This window comes from Pleurodeles waltl, chromosome 1_2 (assembly GCF_031143425.1).
Source record: "Pleurodeles waltl isolate 20211129_DDA chromosome 1_2, aPleWal1.hap1.20221129, whole genome shotgun sequence".
In the NCBI taxonomy this organism is placed as follows: Eukaryota; Metazoa; Chordata; class Amphibia; order Caudata; family Salamandridae; genus Pleurodeles; species Pleurodeles waltl.
In genome coordinates, this window is record NC_090437.1 from 1089620938 (window position 1) to 1089638900 (window position 17963).

Genomic DNA, 17963 nt, shown 5'->3' on the forward strand with positions numbered 1-17963 from the left:
GCTGCTCGCTGGGTCTGCAGACTCTAAAGACTGATTTTCTCATTGCAGTCACTTTAGCTGGTTAGTTGAGTAAGCTCCAGTCACTATTGGTGCAACCTCCCTACTCCACCTTTCTTCCAGAGAAACTGATGTGGAGTGCCGGCAGCCTTCTTGCCTAAAGTTGTGATGTTGTGCAATCTCTCAAGAGGAGGAGGGGGCTTCATCGGCTGAGCCCTAAAAGGGCTTAAAGCTTTTGCATTGATTGTACCAAACACCGCCATGTGGGCAATCCACTTTTTATGGCATTCTCCTGGGTGAAAAAGGGGAAGGCTGTGCAGAAGCGGACCCTGTCAAGGTGGATAACACTTTGCCACAAGATCTGCTATGCAATGGCCATGGAGGTCAGACAGTCCATTCCACCAGGGTGAAGTGTGGCACGTGGAGTGCCTGTCCTTGATTTTTGTCAGGTTGCGACGTGGGCTTTCCTGCACGCGTTCATGAAGGACTACTGCCTTCACAACCAGGTCTGCTGGGAAGGAGAATCCGCCCCTTAGGCCGTGCAGGACATTTTTGTCTAAATCTACTCCACAGACTGTACAACGTATGGATATACTACTTTGATATCTGTTCAAATGTGAGAAATCTGTGGTTAGAAGTATCTGTTAGAGGACAAGTTACTTAACTTTGGTAATGCTTTTTTGGGCGGATTCTCTATCTCACTGCTGATTCCTTGCTGCCCTGCTACTTCCTTTTTCTGTGGAGTGGCCTCTAACATCAAAAAAGATCACTAGGTCAGAACTTTACACTGGTACCAAATATTCTTTTATGATTCACGTTTGAAGGCACAGAAAACATTCACAAGAAACTGATGTCAGCGCACAAAGGGCCGGCTATGCAGCTCCACTCAAAGCTGTTACTTCCAGAGGGATATGGAGTCAGTGGATAGCTGCACATTGCCACCTAGCTGCACGCAGTAATGTTGCTAAGAAAGTTTGTACATAGATTCAGGTTCCTGGGGAGTATTCTAAAGTGAAGATTCTGCAGTGAGGTAGAGTATCCACCAGAAAGAGCTTTACTTTTGTTTCTAAGCCTTACTGCTGCCAAGGTACAGGGTGGAGGAAGGCTAAAAATCAGGAGAGAATGCCGACTCTGACAATCACTGAGTAAGCATGAGATGAAAACACAAAGAAATACGATTTTTTACAAATACAGAGATGACTGTCAGTGGTTCTCATTGCTATTTGGAGATTGTGTGAAACATTGGGCTTGGAACAATTCATCCACCCTCATCTGCCAATTCAAGTCTCACAGAAGTAAAGATTTGCAAGAAAACTAGCAGATCTAAGATTCTGAGATGGAAAGTAGTGTCCTTGAATAAAAGTGGGGCCTCTGTTGTAGCACTAGTGTTAGGGCATTCAAAAACACTAAAAAGTTTGTTGCTTGGCAAAAGTGACCTTATTTTTAAGCAGGGAGCAGTTTGGAGACATATCTCCTGCTCAGACAGAGTATATGTCTGTCAGTATATTTGTAAATGAAATGGAGCTTCTGATGGATACATGCAACTCCAAATTCCTCACCTTTCAAATATCCCAAAGCGCCAGAATGGATCCAGAGGATTTAGTAGCATTGCTACCCTACGCCTTTATGTGGCACAGTAGAGCTCCACATCAGATTAGTTCCACACTGGAAGGACGATGCAGCTGCACATATGCGCACCACCTTTGCTCATTGATGTCACTCCCAACTTTTTTTCCTTGTTGACAGATTTTTTTGTACAAAATTATTTTTTTCCAGTGTGCAAGTGATTGAATTATCTCCAACAACTACAGGGTTTAAGCCTTGTATGGACTGTCGCAAACAGGTATCTGTTGCATATCCCTACAAGATGTGCCTCTGGTGTTTGGGTTCGGCGCACGACTTCAAGCCCAATGAGGAGTTCACCCTTATGAAACCAAAGGCGATCCGGGTAGGCCACATGAAGCTGTTTGCCACTGAACAACAAAAGAAGCCTTGTCAGTCCTACTGCCACTCCAAGCTGAGTTTGACGTCCCTTTCCTGCTCTCAAGATTGCTCTGGTGGCAGATCTTCATCAAGGATGAAGTCTTCTGATAAGTCAAAGCGGAAGCACAAGAAGGCCAAGCTGGATTCATCCCACTTCTACCATTCTCAACCTGAAAAGTTGCACGAACATCATAGTGCTTTGCGGTCTCATCCCCTGTCTCCCCACCTCACTCTGAGGAGCCAATCATGCAACTGATCCCAATGCACCCAGAGTTTCTAGATCCATCGACAACGTTGCAACTGGATGAGGCCTTTAATGAGGCCATGTTGCAAATTGTTGCCAATCTTCCCCTTCCTCCAGTGCTCCTTAAGGCCTCAGGGTTCGCGGAGGACTCTAGTCAGGTTACTGCTGGCAGGTCGCTCTCAGCATAGTCTTGGCCTCCAACATCTGTCTCGGTTCTCCTTTGACTGCCTAGCCAACTTCCATTCCTGCACTAAGATCCGTGGCAGTTCCTGCAAAAGTGACTCCGGCATCGGAGGACAGCTCCACCTCTTTAGTCCTCTCCGACTCAGAATCCATCTCAGCACTGACTGCGCTTGTGCCTTGATCCTGTACTGACATCCCCAGCCCCAGTTAAGTCTGACTCAAACAGAACCCTGCCTTTGCCTCAGAGCTGCACCCCGGTGCCCCAACAACTTTTCGGTTCAGTGTCTGATCAGAGCCAACCAGCTTTTGGTGGGGTCACAATGAAGATTAGAGGGATTATTTCCCCAACACTATGATTGACAGTTAATTCAATTACTTGCAGAAGGGTAGTGGGTTGGTTACTTTCCCAGAGTGTTGTGTTCTCCTACGGGACCACCCATGGAAGAGAGTTGCCCCTTTGCTGTGGTAATGAGACAGGCAGTGGAGGTGTTGGATTTACAGTTGCCAACCATGAAAATCAAAACCAGCACTGTATACCACATTCTTACAGGACAAACTGCTTCTCAGAATGAATGCCTCATTTCTACCCTTGACCCAGTTTTCCACATTGATTAAGCAATCATCCTTCCAGTATTCTTTGCTCTCCCTCACCCTTCTAAGGAGGAGGAGAGGCTCTATCGTTAAGATCCAAAGAGGGCTCTTCTTTATTATATTGATCACACTAAGAATCACCATCTGAATGATCAGCTTTTCATTGGATTCACTAGGGCAAAGAAGGGTAAGGCAGTACAAAAATTACCACATCTTCCAAGGTTGTGACTACTCTTTTAACACACAGGGTGCCTGTCCTTGATCATTAATTGCCAGGCAGCTATGTGGTCTTTACTTCCTACCTTCACAAAGCACTACCGTCTGGATGGTCATGTCCATCAAGGATGGCACTTTTCCCACTCGGTCATGCAGGACACCTTGGTTTAAGTCAGTTCACAGCCCTTGCACCGGGGAGGTTATAGCTTTGGTGTCTAATCTAAGGTAAGATATCTGCAGTTAAAAGTCTCTTCCAGAACTGTAATACCTCTTCTGGTAGAACTGTACCTAACCACAGATCCCTTACCAGCCCTCCCTTCCCGCTCTGTGAACTGCACTTCCTCAGGTGGAAGGTCCTCTTAGAGACAGCCCACTGCTAACATGTTCTGATGTGCCTCTGCGTCTGTGGACACGGAATGTGTCCCAAAAGAAACTGATGTCACCGTGCTGGGATAGCACCAGTATAGGCATCCCACACACGTTACATCCGGTGTGGACAATATCTGCCTGCATGCATAGGTATTCTCAAGATTTCCCAGATTCAGTCTGACACCTGTGGAATAATCTAAGGAACAGAGTCCGAGGTTAGATAAAGTCTTTAACAGAAAATTTGTTACTGAAAGCAAGTAACTTGCTCTTTAAGCTAACAGAACAGGCATGCACCATGGTTACTTGGTGCTAATAGATCAAACAAAATAGATACATTTGAATTAGGCTTTCTGAAAAATTCCCACGTTAGCCAATAAAAGATTTTAATATTTTTACGAATATTAATCTGTATAGCATTCCAGAGTTTTGGTGGTAAAGCAAAAAAATCCTGCCCACACAAACCTGTCCACAATATACTTTGTAAAAACCTTGCCAGAATTAGTAGGAGGGTGTGCTGGGAGGTGCTGTTGATTGTCTGGGTACTGCCACTAAAACAAATTTGTCTGGGTACACTACACCTCATAAAAGGTAGATATGTTTAAAAACCATCATTTGAACATTTAGCACTGTCTTGGACGTGGGTGGGTAATTGGCTCTGAAAGATCTACAGTTGATATTATTTTAACCACTCAATAAAAACCTAATTAATGTTTCACATATATATTTTGTGCTGCTGTAGCTATTATTATTTTGCTTTTCATTATTCAAACTATTTTTCTTTGTTCAGTTTGTACAGTTGTTTGGATGCTCACTTCTACGATGATGAAACTATAACAGTAGTTCTTAAGAACAGTGGTGAGCAAGAAGGAAAAGACCGAATTCTTTCTCAGCTAAGTTTATCTTCAGTATACTTCCAGAAAGACCTAGAAAAGAATTTCAGCTTGGATTCTAATCAAAGGTACAAAGATTAATAATCAGAATAACTTAAATAATAAACTGTTGTCTTCCATTTGTTTTCAGTTTTCTTTTTTTAACTGTAATTTGTTTTCAACTATTTTTTTTGTGGAGACATGTGACAAGTGCTTTAACTATATTGGCACACACATTGCAGTCTGTTGGTAGAGTTCATTAGATAAAAGTCACTATCTAACCACAAGTGCACCCATATGTGAAGCTCTGTTTTCAGAACTTCTATCCGTTATGGTATTGGTAACAAATCCACACACCTATACCATAAAGGAGGATCCTAAAATTCACTCTTTAAAGTTGTGTGGGCCCAACCTCAGTCATAACTTGAACATGCATGAGTAATTGAGAGAAGTAATTAGTCTCCTTTACTGGTCAGGTTCTCCAACTTGGGATATTTATTCATATTCATGAACACTGAGTATAATGGCTAATGTTGGTCCTGTAGCACTGTTTCAACATCAAGGAATAATTAATTTTACCTATGAAGACAGAATGCACATTTTCAATCTTTTTTTCTAACGTGTTAGCTTCTAATAAAAACAAATACATTAAAATACCAGAAAATGTGGTTATTTGTCCTTGTTAAGAGAAACACATGAAAGGAAACACTTCCCATAGACACACCACCTCACAGAGAGGTAAAACTGTCCTGTCCCATTCATACAGCCAGATACCTTAGTTCCTTAAACTGCTCTAAGAAGAATATTCCAGAACACTGGCTCTTTAATTTCATGTTTATTGCTGTTGGCACTGTATGGATTTAATTGCATTTAGCGGTAAATTAAATATTAATTATCATAAGACTTGGAGAAGACAAACTTCTAATTACTAAACCTCAAAACTGGGTGACCAGGGGCAGTGTCGTTAAGCAGAAATGAGGGACCATTCAGGTATTGGAGGAAAGTCCAGTAGAGTATGCAAAAGACAGCTCATCCAGAGGCTAATGAATTGGCCAAAAATAGGGTTGCTAGATGAGGAAGATTAAAAAATATCTACAGACACAACATTTTTATCATTAGGCCTGTAGCCTCTGTCTTTTACACGTAAACACGTTTTTATTCATTTCATATATTTTAGCACAGCCAGTCTTTAGCTCGTTGTTTTTATATTTTAATCAGTTGCTTCATTCTGAGAAGACATAGGGCTTTATTACGACCTTGATGGAGCGGTTTCCTCCATCACAAACGTGACCGATATCCCATTCTCCTTATAACGATCTCTATTGAATACAATGGGATCATAATACGACGGACGGGATATCCGCCACATTTGTGATGGAGGAAACCCCTCCGTCAAGTTCATAATACGGCCTATAGTTGTTCGTAGTGCACATTTTAGCAGCCATATGTACACATTTCACTTTGTGCCCTGTTCAAGGCTGTCATGTTCAGTACATGTTATACTAACTCATATTGCCGCCTCAGGAGTCATTCCCTAATTCCTAGACTCATTAGTACGTCAGGCCCATTCTTAGAACACTGAAGGATTTATTGTATTAACACCACATAGGACTGAAGAGGGCAGAGGGCATTCCAGTCATGACCATCCGGTGACGCACATCTTTCCATTGAAAGCTTTGCTGATCCTGGTGCTGACTTTTCAGCAACCTAAGAGAATTGCCTTCCAGACAGCAGGCAGACCCTTGCCAGCCTCTTCAGGTATAGGGGTCAGGGTCCTTCCCTTAGAACAGGATAGGCCAGAAGGGTTACCACTGCTATGCTCTCAGATTTTAGACATGGGGCCTAGGTAAGAATCTTTATTCTTTTAGGATCATACAAAGATGGTGGGGTTGTTTATCTACTTCATTCTTATTGAAACGATGATCACTGTATTTTGTTTCTGATAGAGAGTGCTAGTTACAAATTCCTTTCTTCGAATTTCCCCAGGCGTCTTGAGCAGTACCCCTGCGCGCAATTAGGTGGCATCAATCGGCTCCGTGTCCATTGTCTGCGTCATTCACGCTGGATACGACGATGTGGGTTCTATATAAACACAACCCCAGTCTGCGGATGTCAGTTATTTTCTTTCTACGCCAGCTAGCGCTCCTCCAAAGAAAGAGCTATAACCAGTCATTTTATAATTGGTCTTTTTTTTACTTTAGTCAAAGCTGTTTTGATTATTTCTACTCCTGGTGCATCAATGGGTGTTTTTTCATAAACCTGGGGAGCATCATCAATCTAGGCCTCCCTCTGTGGATCCAAAGGAAGGCTGGAGCAACCCTTGCCCAACTTAAGGAGTTTTATAAGGCTTTATAAGGCTCTGCACCTACATTTTGGGCAGTCTGACTCCGCTGGTGCACCTTCGGGCCCCACAGAGTCAGAAGGGGCCCCTTTGGGTTCTGCTCTGGCAGCTTCAGCCTTGGCTCCAAGAGTCAACCATGGATCTGTTCCTGGATCTGAACTGATGCCGGTCATACCACCTCGACCTTCCCCAGTGCCAGTCCCGAAATACACGCTCCTGGCGCCACCTGTGACCCTGGGCGGCCCCATCCTCATTGCTGACGCAGACACACACACTGGATAGGTGTTCTACAGCGCTGACTCCAGTACAGACAGGGGCCTTGCCCCCTATGTCGGATCCTGAGTCTTATTCCTGTGGGTTAGGTTACAGTGAGGAATGGGAGGGGTCGCTGGACCCTTTGGAATACCAGCTCCAAGACCTCAGTGACTGGCGTGCAGATCTGGTTGAAGCCAGTGGACTGGATACCTCCCCAGAAACTGACATGCTCTCTCCCCCTACCGTGGCTTCAGTGGTGGTACAGAGAGCAACTGAGGTCTTGGACCTTGAGCTGCCTTCTGTGGCAGTCAAGACTAACCACCTCACAGGGGTGCTTCACCCTGGGGCTTCATGCTGTGAACCCCTCCTCTCTTGTAATGAAGCCCTTACTCATGTCCTACTGAATACCTGATCCAAACCCAGCTCAGGGGCTCATGTGAAGAGGACAATTTCACCTTCACCCTGCACAGGTGACCCACGTTTTCTGACACAACACCCCACCATTGAGAGCTTGGTTATCCAAGCCTCCACCTTCCAGGACGCGATCCCTTCTGCACCCCAGGGAAGGGAATCCAAGGGGCTAAACACACTTGGGAAGAAGATTTTTTTTTCTTCCGACATGCTGGCTACATGACTTTTGGGCAGTTATTCCCACCTGCTGTGGCATACGGTTGCGCAGTGCTGCCGCAGGTCCCAGAGGAGGCCCGGGCTGTACTTTCGTTAGCAGTTGCTGATGGGAAGGATGCAGCAAAGTTCACAGTCTGATGTGGACTGGTCACGACTGACTCACTTGGCAGAGCGGTTGCTTCAACAGTGGCCTTGAAGTGCCATGCCTGGTTGAGGACATCTGGCTTTTCTGCGGATGTCCAAGCTAATCTTATGGACATGCCTTTTGATGGCACCAGTCTCTTCGGAGAGAAGGCAGACTCTGCACTTGTGCGCTTCAAGGATTCGCGTGCTACAGCCAGGTTCTTGGGCCTCGCTGCAGCCCCTCCTTACCCTCAGTCTGCTTTTTGCTCCTTTGTGGCTACGGAATGGGTGCCCAGCCACGACCATACCCTTCCAGCCAAGGATCCACCGATGCTGCCCAGCCTCTGCGTGGTCAGGGATGTGGAATCCACCGTCACCGTGGACCAGTAAGCCAGCGGTCTGGCCAGTCCTCCACCTCTCACTCCCCTCTGCATGCTGACTTAAAACCTGATGCTACCCCACCAGGGATCATTCAAAGGCAGGACCCGCCATCACCTGCTCCGCTGGCAGTCCATCACGTCAGACAGGCTTTGCAGAGAAGTTCAAAGGGGCTACTCCCTCACCTTCAAGACTGCCCCTCCATCCATACCACCATCCTACCATCAGATGAAGGAAGATCACTTGGCACTTGTCAGAGAGGAAGATATGGCTCTCTTGGCCTTGGGAGCCATAAAGAGGGTTCCTGTACCAGAAGCAGGTCGAGGTTGTTTCCACTACTTTCTGGTGCCCAGAAAGGACAAGGGCCTCTGCCCTATCCTAGACCTTCAGTCCCTCAATCTCTTTCTCAAGAAGGAAAAGTTTAAAATGCTCACTCTGGCTCATGTTCTACCTGACCTAGACCCAGGAGTCTGGATGGTAGCGTTGTAATTGCAGGATGCTTACTTTCAGATTCCCGTCCTGCCTGCCCACAGAGCACTTTTAATTCACCATGTTCCCCTTTGGCCTTACCAGCGTTCCTCGGTTGTTTACCAATGTGATGACTGTGGTCGCAGCTCATCTGCGCAGATCAGTGGTTTCAGTCTTCCCCCTATTTCGACGAGTGGTTGTTGATGGCAGACTTGCTCCAGGCTATTGCCTCCCACCTCCAGACTACAGCGGATCTCCTGCACTTGCTGGGATTTACTATAAATGTGCCGAAGTCTCACCTGACTCCTTCCCCGTTCTGGACACAGTGCAGTTTGGGCTTTTCCTCTCAAGTGGAGAGTCCAGGATATTCAGGCTATGATACCGATATTTCAGTCTCTATCCTAGATTTTGGTGAGAATGACTGACGCTGCTGGGCCTCATGGCCTCCTGCATCCTGCTGGTGAAACATGCCAAATGGGATTTGCGGGCTCTGCAGTGGGACCTGAAGCTCCAGTGGGCACAGCATCAGGGGAATCTTTCCGACATGGTCCAGATCTTAGAGGGAACTGCACAAGATCTGCAGTGGTGGCTAACGCTCTGCAATTGGGCCAGGGGCAGATCCCTCTCCCTTCCCCAGGGTGACACAGTACCCATAACGTACAAACCACACTTATACTCCAATGCAGAAATGCGTTTTGCACCCACAGAAAAAATTACTGCAGTTGAGATGGTGATCATCAAGGAGGGACCACAGAAAACGTATTATTATTGTTATCCCAATACCAGCCCCTCAGGCTTTTACGAAAGCCAGCGTTCCAAACTTAAAAGCATTGCATCCACTTTGGATGCAATGAGCTACCTCATTGACTGCCACTGATGTTGATTATTTTTCAAAGCTACAGACCCAAGAATTTCTCCAGTATGAACTTAAATATCCCATGCCCACTAATGTCATGCCTCTTGACCAGTACAGAATCATCATTTACAACTGATGGTTCAGCCCAACCAGCTGTACGTACCAAACACCAATACTCCTCGTCTTGAGTAGCCCTTTGTGGAGTTATAAGGGATGGTAAATTCCACCCTCAACAGTCCTACATGCAGTCTCTAAGGAATTGCACAGCCCAACTTGCAGAGCTTAAAGCATTGATTTTGGCACTGGAACATACAGATCCGGAACGTCCTACAATTACTGTGTGTGATTCGTATTACTGTGTCCACTTACATTACTGGCGCCTTAATGAGTTCAGATATTAAAAAAGAAACACATTAAAACAAATTCTTATGGGGGGGACGTTGCAGGTCTCGGACAAACTGCCACAGGCTCATGTAATACGTACATTGGGCCACCAACGTGTTGGAATACACGTTGTAGGAAACTCATTGGCTGATGAAGCGGCCAAGTCTGCAGTTGCTATAGCTTCTGTTGCTGCAATAACGTGTTCTCAAACAAGGATGGATGATGACATTTTGCTGTGAATGCGTTGGCTGATGGCAAGCCTTTACCAAAAGCATACCCTACCAAATATTCCTGCCTGTTAAGTGCCCAAATTTTATTTTTGTTACAATACAGGGTGGTGATTGTGTCATACAAAACCAAGAACTTTGGCAACATCTGATTGAAGCAGCTCACAAGGGTGTTGCTTCTGCCCATGCTGGTGTGGCGGCTACCCTCTCTCTACTACAAAAAACGCTATTGGTGGCCTGGTCTATACAAGCAGACCAAACAGTATGCCCTTAGCTATGAAATTTGACAACAAATTAAACGCTCATCGCAGACACCCCTCTTAATATCCAAAAAGCCATTGCAGTATGTGTACTTGGACCATTGAGGTCCCTTAAATTCAGATGGTGCATACATATAAATTCTTCTTGCTGTAGATTCTTGCATCAGATTCCTGTGGGTGTGTCCACATTGATTGATTGACTGACTCCCAAACTGTTATAAAAGATTTGCAGGTCTTCTTTGGGACATATGCAGCTGCAACATTCCATTCGGACCAGGGCCTTCCTTTTGCCTCTAGGGCATTCAGGGATGCTGGGGTGCATTATTCTTCACCCTACCATCCAGAGGGAAATGTGGTAGTGAAAAGAAAAAAAAACGGAACTTCAAACAATCCTTAACAGCTAGGGTAGTAGGTTCGGGTCGTATTTAGTTCTATCACTTGTATGGAGTCCAGAGAGCATTAGATAATCTGCCTGGGAGGTCGTACACCCTATGCAGCAGTCCTGTTCGGCATCCCTCTGTACATCCCAGATCTTGATGGTCCTGGTGCAGTGATGGCAGAAATACCTTTTGACCCAAATGAACATGTCACTGTCTGGCAGGAATCATAGCAGTTCCGCAATGAGCATTCATTAGCACATGCCGTCACATTGGGAATGAGGGATTTAACAACATCCACAGGCTGAATTCCAAAAGTTGGGGGGGTTTAGTTTGAGAAAGGATACCTGTGACAAAGGAGTTTGGCCCATCCTACCGGGCACCGGTGCTGGTTCATGGGGCACAGGGTACCAGAACTGTCATCCTACAGCCACTGCCTGGTCCCAAAGACAACCGCTTTGTCTCCATTGACCACATCAAATTACATCATGCACAGTAGACCACAAGGATTGTTATTTCTTCTCTAAAGACCTGTTCTTCAAACGTTTTGGGTTTCCACTACCACGTAGGGATCTTAGTCCTAGAACAATGCCATTTAAGGTTTAGGAGAAGCTGGTTTGAAATGATGTCACTAAATATTCTGCATTTGGCACTGCTCTGTGGGCATCTGGGGAGCACAGAAAGGTGTCAAGTCTTACATGAAAGTTATATAGGCTAGGAAATTATGAATAAGTCTGTGAGTGGGGGTGTACCAGGTATCGACTTGGCCCCATGCTTGAGGCCATTCTGAAAAGGACCGTTCTGTGAGTCGGGGGATCTTGAAGAGTGAGGTGGAATTAGTCCATATCAAGGTCTGTCAAACAATTGATTCTCCCCTCCCCCCCCATTCACCCCAGAATGTGCAGGGTAATGCCCCAGGGAGCCCAATAATTTCAGAAGGAAAGACACTTGGTCAGAGTTGGGCACATATATGTTAATTAAGGTCAAGTCTCTGCTCTCCAACCTTCCATGCACCACTACATATCTCCCATCAGGGTCTACTACTTTATTCACATACTGGAATGAAACCCCTGCTATCACCCAAATAAGGACCCGGCCCCCCCTTAGCATGGCAGTATAACTAGTATAATAGTCTTGACCTCACAACCTGCGTTGTAGTGCCAGTCCTTTCTGAGCGGTGAGGTGGGTTTCCTGAAGGAACGCTATATGTATACCTCTCCTATTTCAGAACGAAAATATTTTATACCTCTTTGACAAAGTGTACATACCTCTAACGTTCCAGGAGAGGAACCTATAACTCGGCACTGGAGCCATTAGGACAGTTTATAATTTTAATTTATATACTTCCTGTCTCCCCCCTCCTCCTGTGTTTGCCCATATCAATGTTTAGATTGATGCACTTTGATAAAACCCACATGAATAACCTCCAAACCCCCAGCCAATATACCCTACCCAGGACAAATCGGGCTGGGCAATAAACTGCATTGCCAGATGTGTGCATTCTCACAGAACATTCATTAGCAGAAAAAAGAGAAGGGACACAATTGTGAGCCCCAAATCCAGAGCCCCATATGATAACATAATGCAGTAATAGTTGTGCAGCCTTAAAATACATTAACCTACCGTAACAGGGCTCCATTGTCTTAGGGGGTGCAATATAACACCAGCCAGCCACCTGAGCAACATTCAGCCTACCAACTGATGGCACAGAAATATGTTAGATAATATCTGCAGTTCCAGGAGTGACATGCTTGTAAAGTGCTGGAGGAGTTAGAAGCACTAGAGGCCATGTCCGAATCCCATTCCTCCGATTGACCCCCACGAGTCCCCACCAGGGATCTAGGATATGCATCTCTGAAGTGCCACCGCCTCAACTGCTCGTTGCTGTTCTCTCTGGGACGAGAAGGGCACTGTGTCTTCACCATGTTGCTGGGTCCCAGTTGAGGGTGGTTGTGGATCCAGTCCCAAAATTCTTGGGGGTTGTAAAAGAACCAGGCTTCCTCAGCAGTCACGATTCTAAGGCAAGCCAGAAACATAATTCCATATTGTAACCCCATTTGACATGGGCGCTGCTTAGCTTCATTGAAGGTGGCCCGGTGCCTCTGGATCTTGTGGTATAAATCAGGGAAGTTCTTGACCCTGCTACTTTCCATCAGCCAGTTCCCCCTCTGCCAATCCTGGGTTAGGATAAAGTCCCGGTCCTTGTATAAGAGAAGCTTCGCCACTACTGGGGGGTGGGTGGTTTGGCCAGGACCCAGTGTGCTTGCTTCAGCAGGAAAAAGGAAAATAGCCCCTCCGGGGGGAGCTCTGTGCGGATAAGATTTTCCAGGTAGTCTATCATAATGCCACCCTCTATTTGTTCTGGTAGCCCCACTATCCTATTATTGCTTCAGCAGCACCTGTTTTCTGCATCTTCATCACGTAGCTCTAAGGTTTTAATTTTAGTCACCATTGTAGCCACGCGTGTTGTGAGACCCATAACAGTAGGCGGTAATTCTGCTACTTCCCTTTCATTGGCAGTCACCCGCTCCTCTAATTGGCAATGGTCATCTCTCACGAAGCTCAAATCTGTCCCCAGGGCATCAATCTTTGCTTCTAGAGCCTCCCTAGTAGCTGTTATGGCTGCATCACATCCCGCAGCATCTGACCATGTTGCGTGCTCATCTCAGTTTCTGTCTCAGACACAGGATGAACAATGGGGTCCTTCTTCTTCACATGTTTTCCAATGGCGATTAATACCCACAGGGTAATGAGATGTCTCCAAAACTGTCCTCGGTGCCAACAGGCAGGCCGCACTGTCCACCACCAACAAATAGATGAGCTCCTCCTCGCTCTCGCTCGTCACCTGTCCAACAAGGTCAGCAGTCGGCCCGCGTACCAGTTCTCCTACACGGGGTGCCTGTGTAACTCACCTCGATCGATATGCATCCGTTCATGTGCCTCTGTGACCCTCCGAGTCGTCTCCGCAAGCCTCCAGGGAGCTCAGTCACTAGTACCTCAGGCAGGACCCAGAATGGCCAGGAGGGGGGGGCTTCATATCTTAGTAGTTGTACATCTGGTGGTCGTGGCCCCCCACTCCACTCAGGTTGCATTCCCTGTTGTTTCCTCCCTTTCCCCTGGGCCTCGAGGACGGCAGATGGGTCACCAGGCAGCAGGCCTCAGGGGATGAACGCCAGCTGTCAGGGAAAAGAGGGCTCAAGTCACAGATAGGTCTGAAGCGGGGTCTCCAACTTCCCGTAGGGTCACACCTGCAGTATTTCAAGGCGAGTAATTCCTGCGGGGGGCATCCAATCTGCATCCTGGGGAGTTGGGGGGGGATTCAACAGCTCTCAACCCCCAATTCTATTCTTCCTCCCCTCCTGGCTGAAAAGTGGGGAAGGGGGGGCGGAGTCAATGGACGCGGAGCACCCACCACCTCACTCTATCCACCAGGCCCCCCACCTCCAAATAAGCACTGAGGTAGGCCCCATCGCCGAGCCAGTCGTCCACTCTCTTTGCCCCTCTGCTCTCACCTCTGCCTGCCGAAAGACCCAGGCGGACACAGCCATGCGGTCCTCATCCATCCCCCGCCCCCCATTCTCCCCTGCCGCGTCTCCTCCACTGTGGAACAGGCCCTCCTGGCTGGATGTTTTCAGGGGCCGGCTCCTCTGTACGCTACGTCTCTCAGAGCCCGTTATGGCCACCACTGCAGTCGCTCTGTTATATCGTCTTACCGGGTCAAAAGTCAGAGGCCTCCTCATGGCCCAGCCTCCAGTGCCGTCTTCTATATGGCGGCCGCCATCTTGCCGTATAAGGGTCGCAGCCCCACTCGCTCCTTTGCGCTGAAGCCCTGATTAGGGATCGGCTGCGCTGTCTGATCACTCGGTTTGGTCAGATCCTGCGTACCCTGCACCCCGCACCGTCCGGTGTTGGCTGCACCACAGAATTATGGCGAAAAGGGGCTCTAGGACTGGGAGTTCCTTATCGTGCTGCCGGCGCCATCAGCGTCAGGCCACCCTCACCCCAACACCATTGCGACTCTTAAAACCTCCTTTCCCCCCAACCGAGGGGTCTGTGATATTGCGGCCCTGCTACAAGCAGCACCATTGTGGCAGTCCTCTCCCCATGGGACTCTACGATCCAGCATCCTTGCACTGAGTGGCGCCATTGTGATCATCCTCCAAGACCCTCCTCCCTAAATGCTATTTCATCCCCTTCTGAGGTGTGCACCATGACTTTGTGTCTTGCTTTTCATCTTCCACCTCATTGGAGAAGAGGAGGGCTGTGACCCGGGTACCTCGCACCGTGTGGCACCATGGTGATCCCCTTTCCCGGAGGATTGTGACTTTGTCCTGAGCTCTTCTAAATTTAATTATCAACCATAGGGGACCTCCCTGGGTGATGCCCTTCTCCTGGTACCACAAATGCAAAAAGAACAGATAATTGACAGAATGCTGAACAATACAAACATTCACCCCCAGTCACAAAGATCTGGGTTTAATCCATCATTTTTTTTTTTTATTACCACGCCACCCCAGTTTGAACCCAGCCATAAGCAAATCAGTCTTGTCCCTGTTCTTCATGAAAACAGTCTAGCCCGAACTGCCAAGCCAGGTCCTCCCTGGACCGTAAACAAGCATCCTAGGACCAGTTTCAGGGTATCACCCTTCATCAGCTAGGCTAGCTTTAATCCAGTGGTGCAGTGAGCACGGGACCCACATCTGGGCATACCCTTCCCACTTGGGGAGACAAATGCAAAAAGAACAGATGATGGACGGAATGCTGAACAATGCAAACATTCACCCCCAGTCATAAAGATCTGGTTTTAATCCATTGTTTTTTTGCTCACCACACCACCCCAGTTTGGACCCAGCCATATGCAAATCAGTCTGACCCTGTTCCTCATGGGAACAGTCCAGCCCGAACTGCCAAGCCAGGTTCCCCTGGTACCATCTCTGGCAACTGTGTACTTTACCACTGCTAAATCAGTGCAAGTCCATGGTAAAGTAGTACCACATGTACCCAGGGCCTGTAAATGAAATGCTACAAGTGGGCCTGCAGCACTTATTGTGCCACCCACTTAAGTAGGTCTTTCAAACATGCCGTTGGAACTTGTTTTGTGCAATTTTAAACTGCCATTTCAACCTTGCAAAATAAGCCTTTTGCAAGACCCAAAACATCCTTTTTAATACAAATGTCACACCTAGGGTAGGCCCTAAGCAGCCCACAGGGCATGGTGCCATGTATATAAAAAGCTGGACATGTACCATTAAGCTTTACATGTCCTTGCAGTGAAACTACAGGGCCTCCTTCTCCCACTGGATAACCTTAAACCTTAAATTATCTTATTACATTTAATAAGCTATAACCTCTGTAGGAAACAGGTAGTCAGTTCATGTTTGGTGTATTTAAAATTGTTATGAAAAATTCTCTTTTTGGTAAAGTCAGATTTAAAATTATAATTTTGAAAAAGCCACTTTTTGGAAGTTGGCATTTTCCTGTCATGCCCATTTAGTGCCTGCAGGCTGTCCCTGGGTCACATGACTGGGTGTAGCTGACGGTTTGGCTTTGTGTATTCCTCCTAGACAGCCACACACAATAGAGAGCTTAGGTGTGCCTTGCAGAGCCATCACTGGCATAATGGAAGGCCAGAGCTGGATGCACAGCCCTACATACACTTAAATAGTCTGTGTCCTGCCTCTATTCAAAGGGCTGCATACCCCCTGTAGTTAGCCTGGAGCCAGGGCAGGGAAGGCAGGAAGCCTGTGCACTTCACCGGGTATAAATCTTGAACCTTAGATATTAACCCTTCATTAAACCTCTGGACCTGTGGATACTCTGCCAGGAAGAAGGAGTGCTGTGTTGCTGAAAGGACTGCCACTCTGCTGGACTGCTGCTCCGAAGGAGTGCTGCCCTGCTGTGCTGCCTGGGAGAGAAGGACCGGGCCTGCCTGTGTTAAAGGCATGACCCCAGAGTGACTGAAGGGGCTATTTGGTTGGCCTCTTGACTAAAGCCTTAGGGACAGAAGGGTCCAACAACCTTGAACCCAGCACCTGGACTCTGCCATCTGTGAGTCCTACCCTTCCAAGTGGTGCCACTGCAGTTCTGGACCCTTCGAGATGAACCTGAAGGTGTTCTGCCAGCCCATCTTTGGACCCAGCCGCACTGACACATCTCCTTTGCTGCGCAGTGCAGTTCTAAGCAGAAGTGCCACACCACCTCTGCTGCTAGGTTCCCCTCAGTGCAAGGACTCTGCATCAACCTCGCAGCTCGCATCAGAACTTCCACTGTGCGAACCTTCCTTGATGCAGGACCTCGCATTGCAAATCTCTTGCCCACAGTGGCCACGCTGGCAATGCCGTTTATTGCATTGCAGCCTTGCAGTTTCTCCGAACCAATGCATTTCCTCAACTCATGACGCATCCTTGACACTGTAATTCGAATTACAAGCCTTCACCGATAGGATGCTTGACGACGTGGGACCTTGCATTGCAGCCTCACAGCTACTCGTAACCGATGCATTGCATTGGCTGCGTGACACATCCTCAACGTGGGACCTTGCAACTTTCTGCAACCAGGATTTAGGTACTCTTGTTTAGCGGGCCTAACTGGGTCCTTGTAGCTGGCCCAGGCTTGATCATGGTCAGCCTGAACTTGTGACTTTTTCCTGGGCCGGCGCAACCAAATGTATACAGTTAGGACTTTGTGCTATTTGGCGCTATTTTCACTGAAAACTTTAAAACTGTATTTTTCTGGTTTTACAGATTGGATTTTTTGACAATTTAGTCTTGCTTTATTTATTAAACATTCATCTATTTTTCTACATTGGTGGTGGGATCCTTTTATGTTGTGTTTTTACTGAGTTCCTCTTTGATATGTTGTAAATACGTAACACATTGCCCTCAATTAAGCCTAACTGCTTTGTTCCAACCTACCACGGAGTTGAGAACAGGTTAATATGGGGTTTACTTGTGACAAAGATAACTTCTTGAGTAGGGTTCTACCCCCTCTACCAGCAACCCAGCTTCTGGCAGGCTCCCTGTTATTTTGGAGAGATCCTAACCCTAGCAATAATAAAGGGGGAGCCAGAACAGCCCTCGCAAGGCAAAATTGACAAGGCCCAGATCTCCGCTGGTCAGACAGGCACAGTGCCACAGCTGGCGAAGCAGCCCCCTATAGATTTTGCGATCTCATCATTGCAGGCAATGCCGGACTCTCGTACATCTCTAAGGGGCA

At 47.1% G+C, this 17963-nt stretch overlaps 1 protein-coding gene across 1 annotated transcript in view; it reads left to right on the forward strand.

Annotated features, from left to right (window-relative positions):
* ANAPC4 (anaphase promoting complex subunit 4) overlaps positions 1-17963 on the forward strand; it is a 203620-nt gene that overhangs the window by 147858 nt on the left and 37799 nt on the right. The window contains exon 26 of the mRNA XM_069202153.1: positions 4371-4541. Within this exon, the coding sequence (XP_069058254.1) occupies positions 4371-4541 (171 nt within the window). The remainder of the gene's footprint in view (positions 1-4370; positions 4542-17963) is intronic.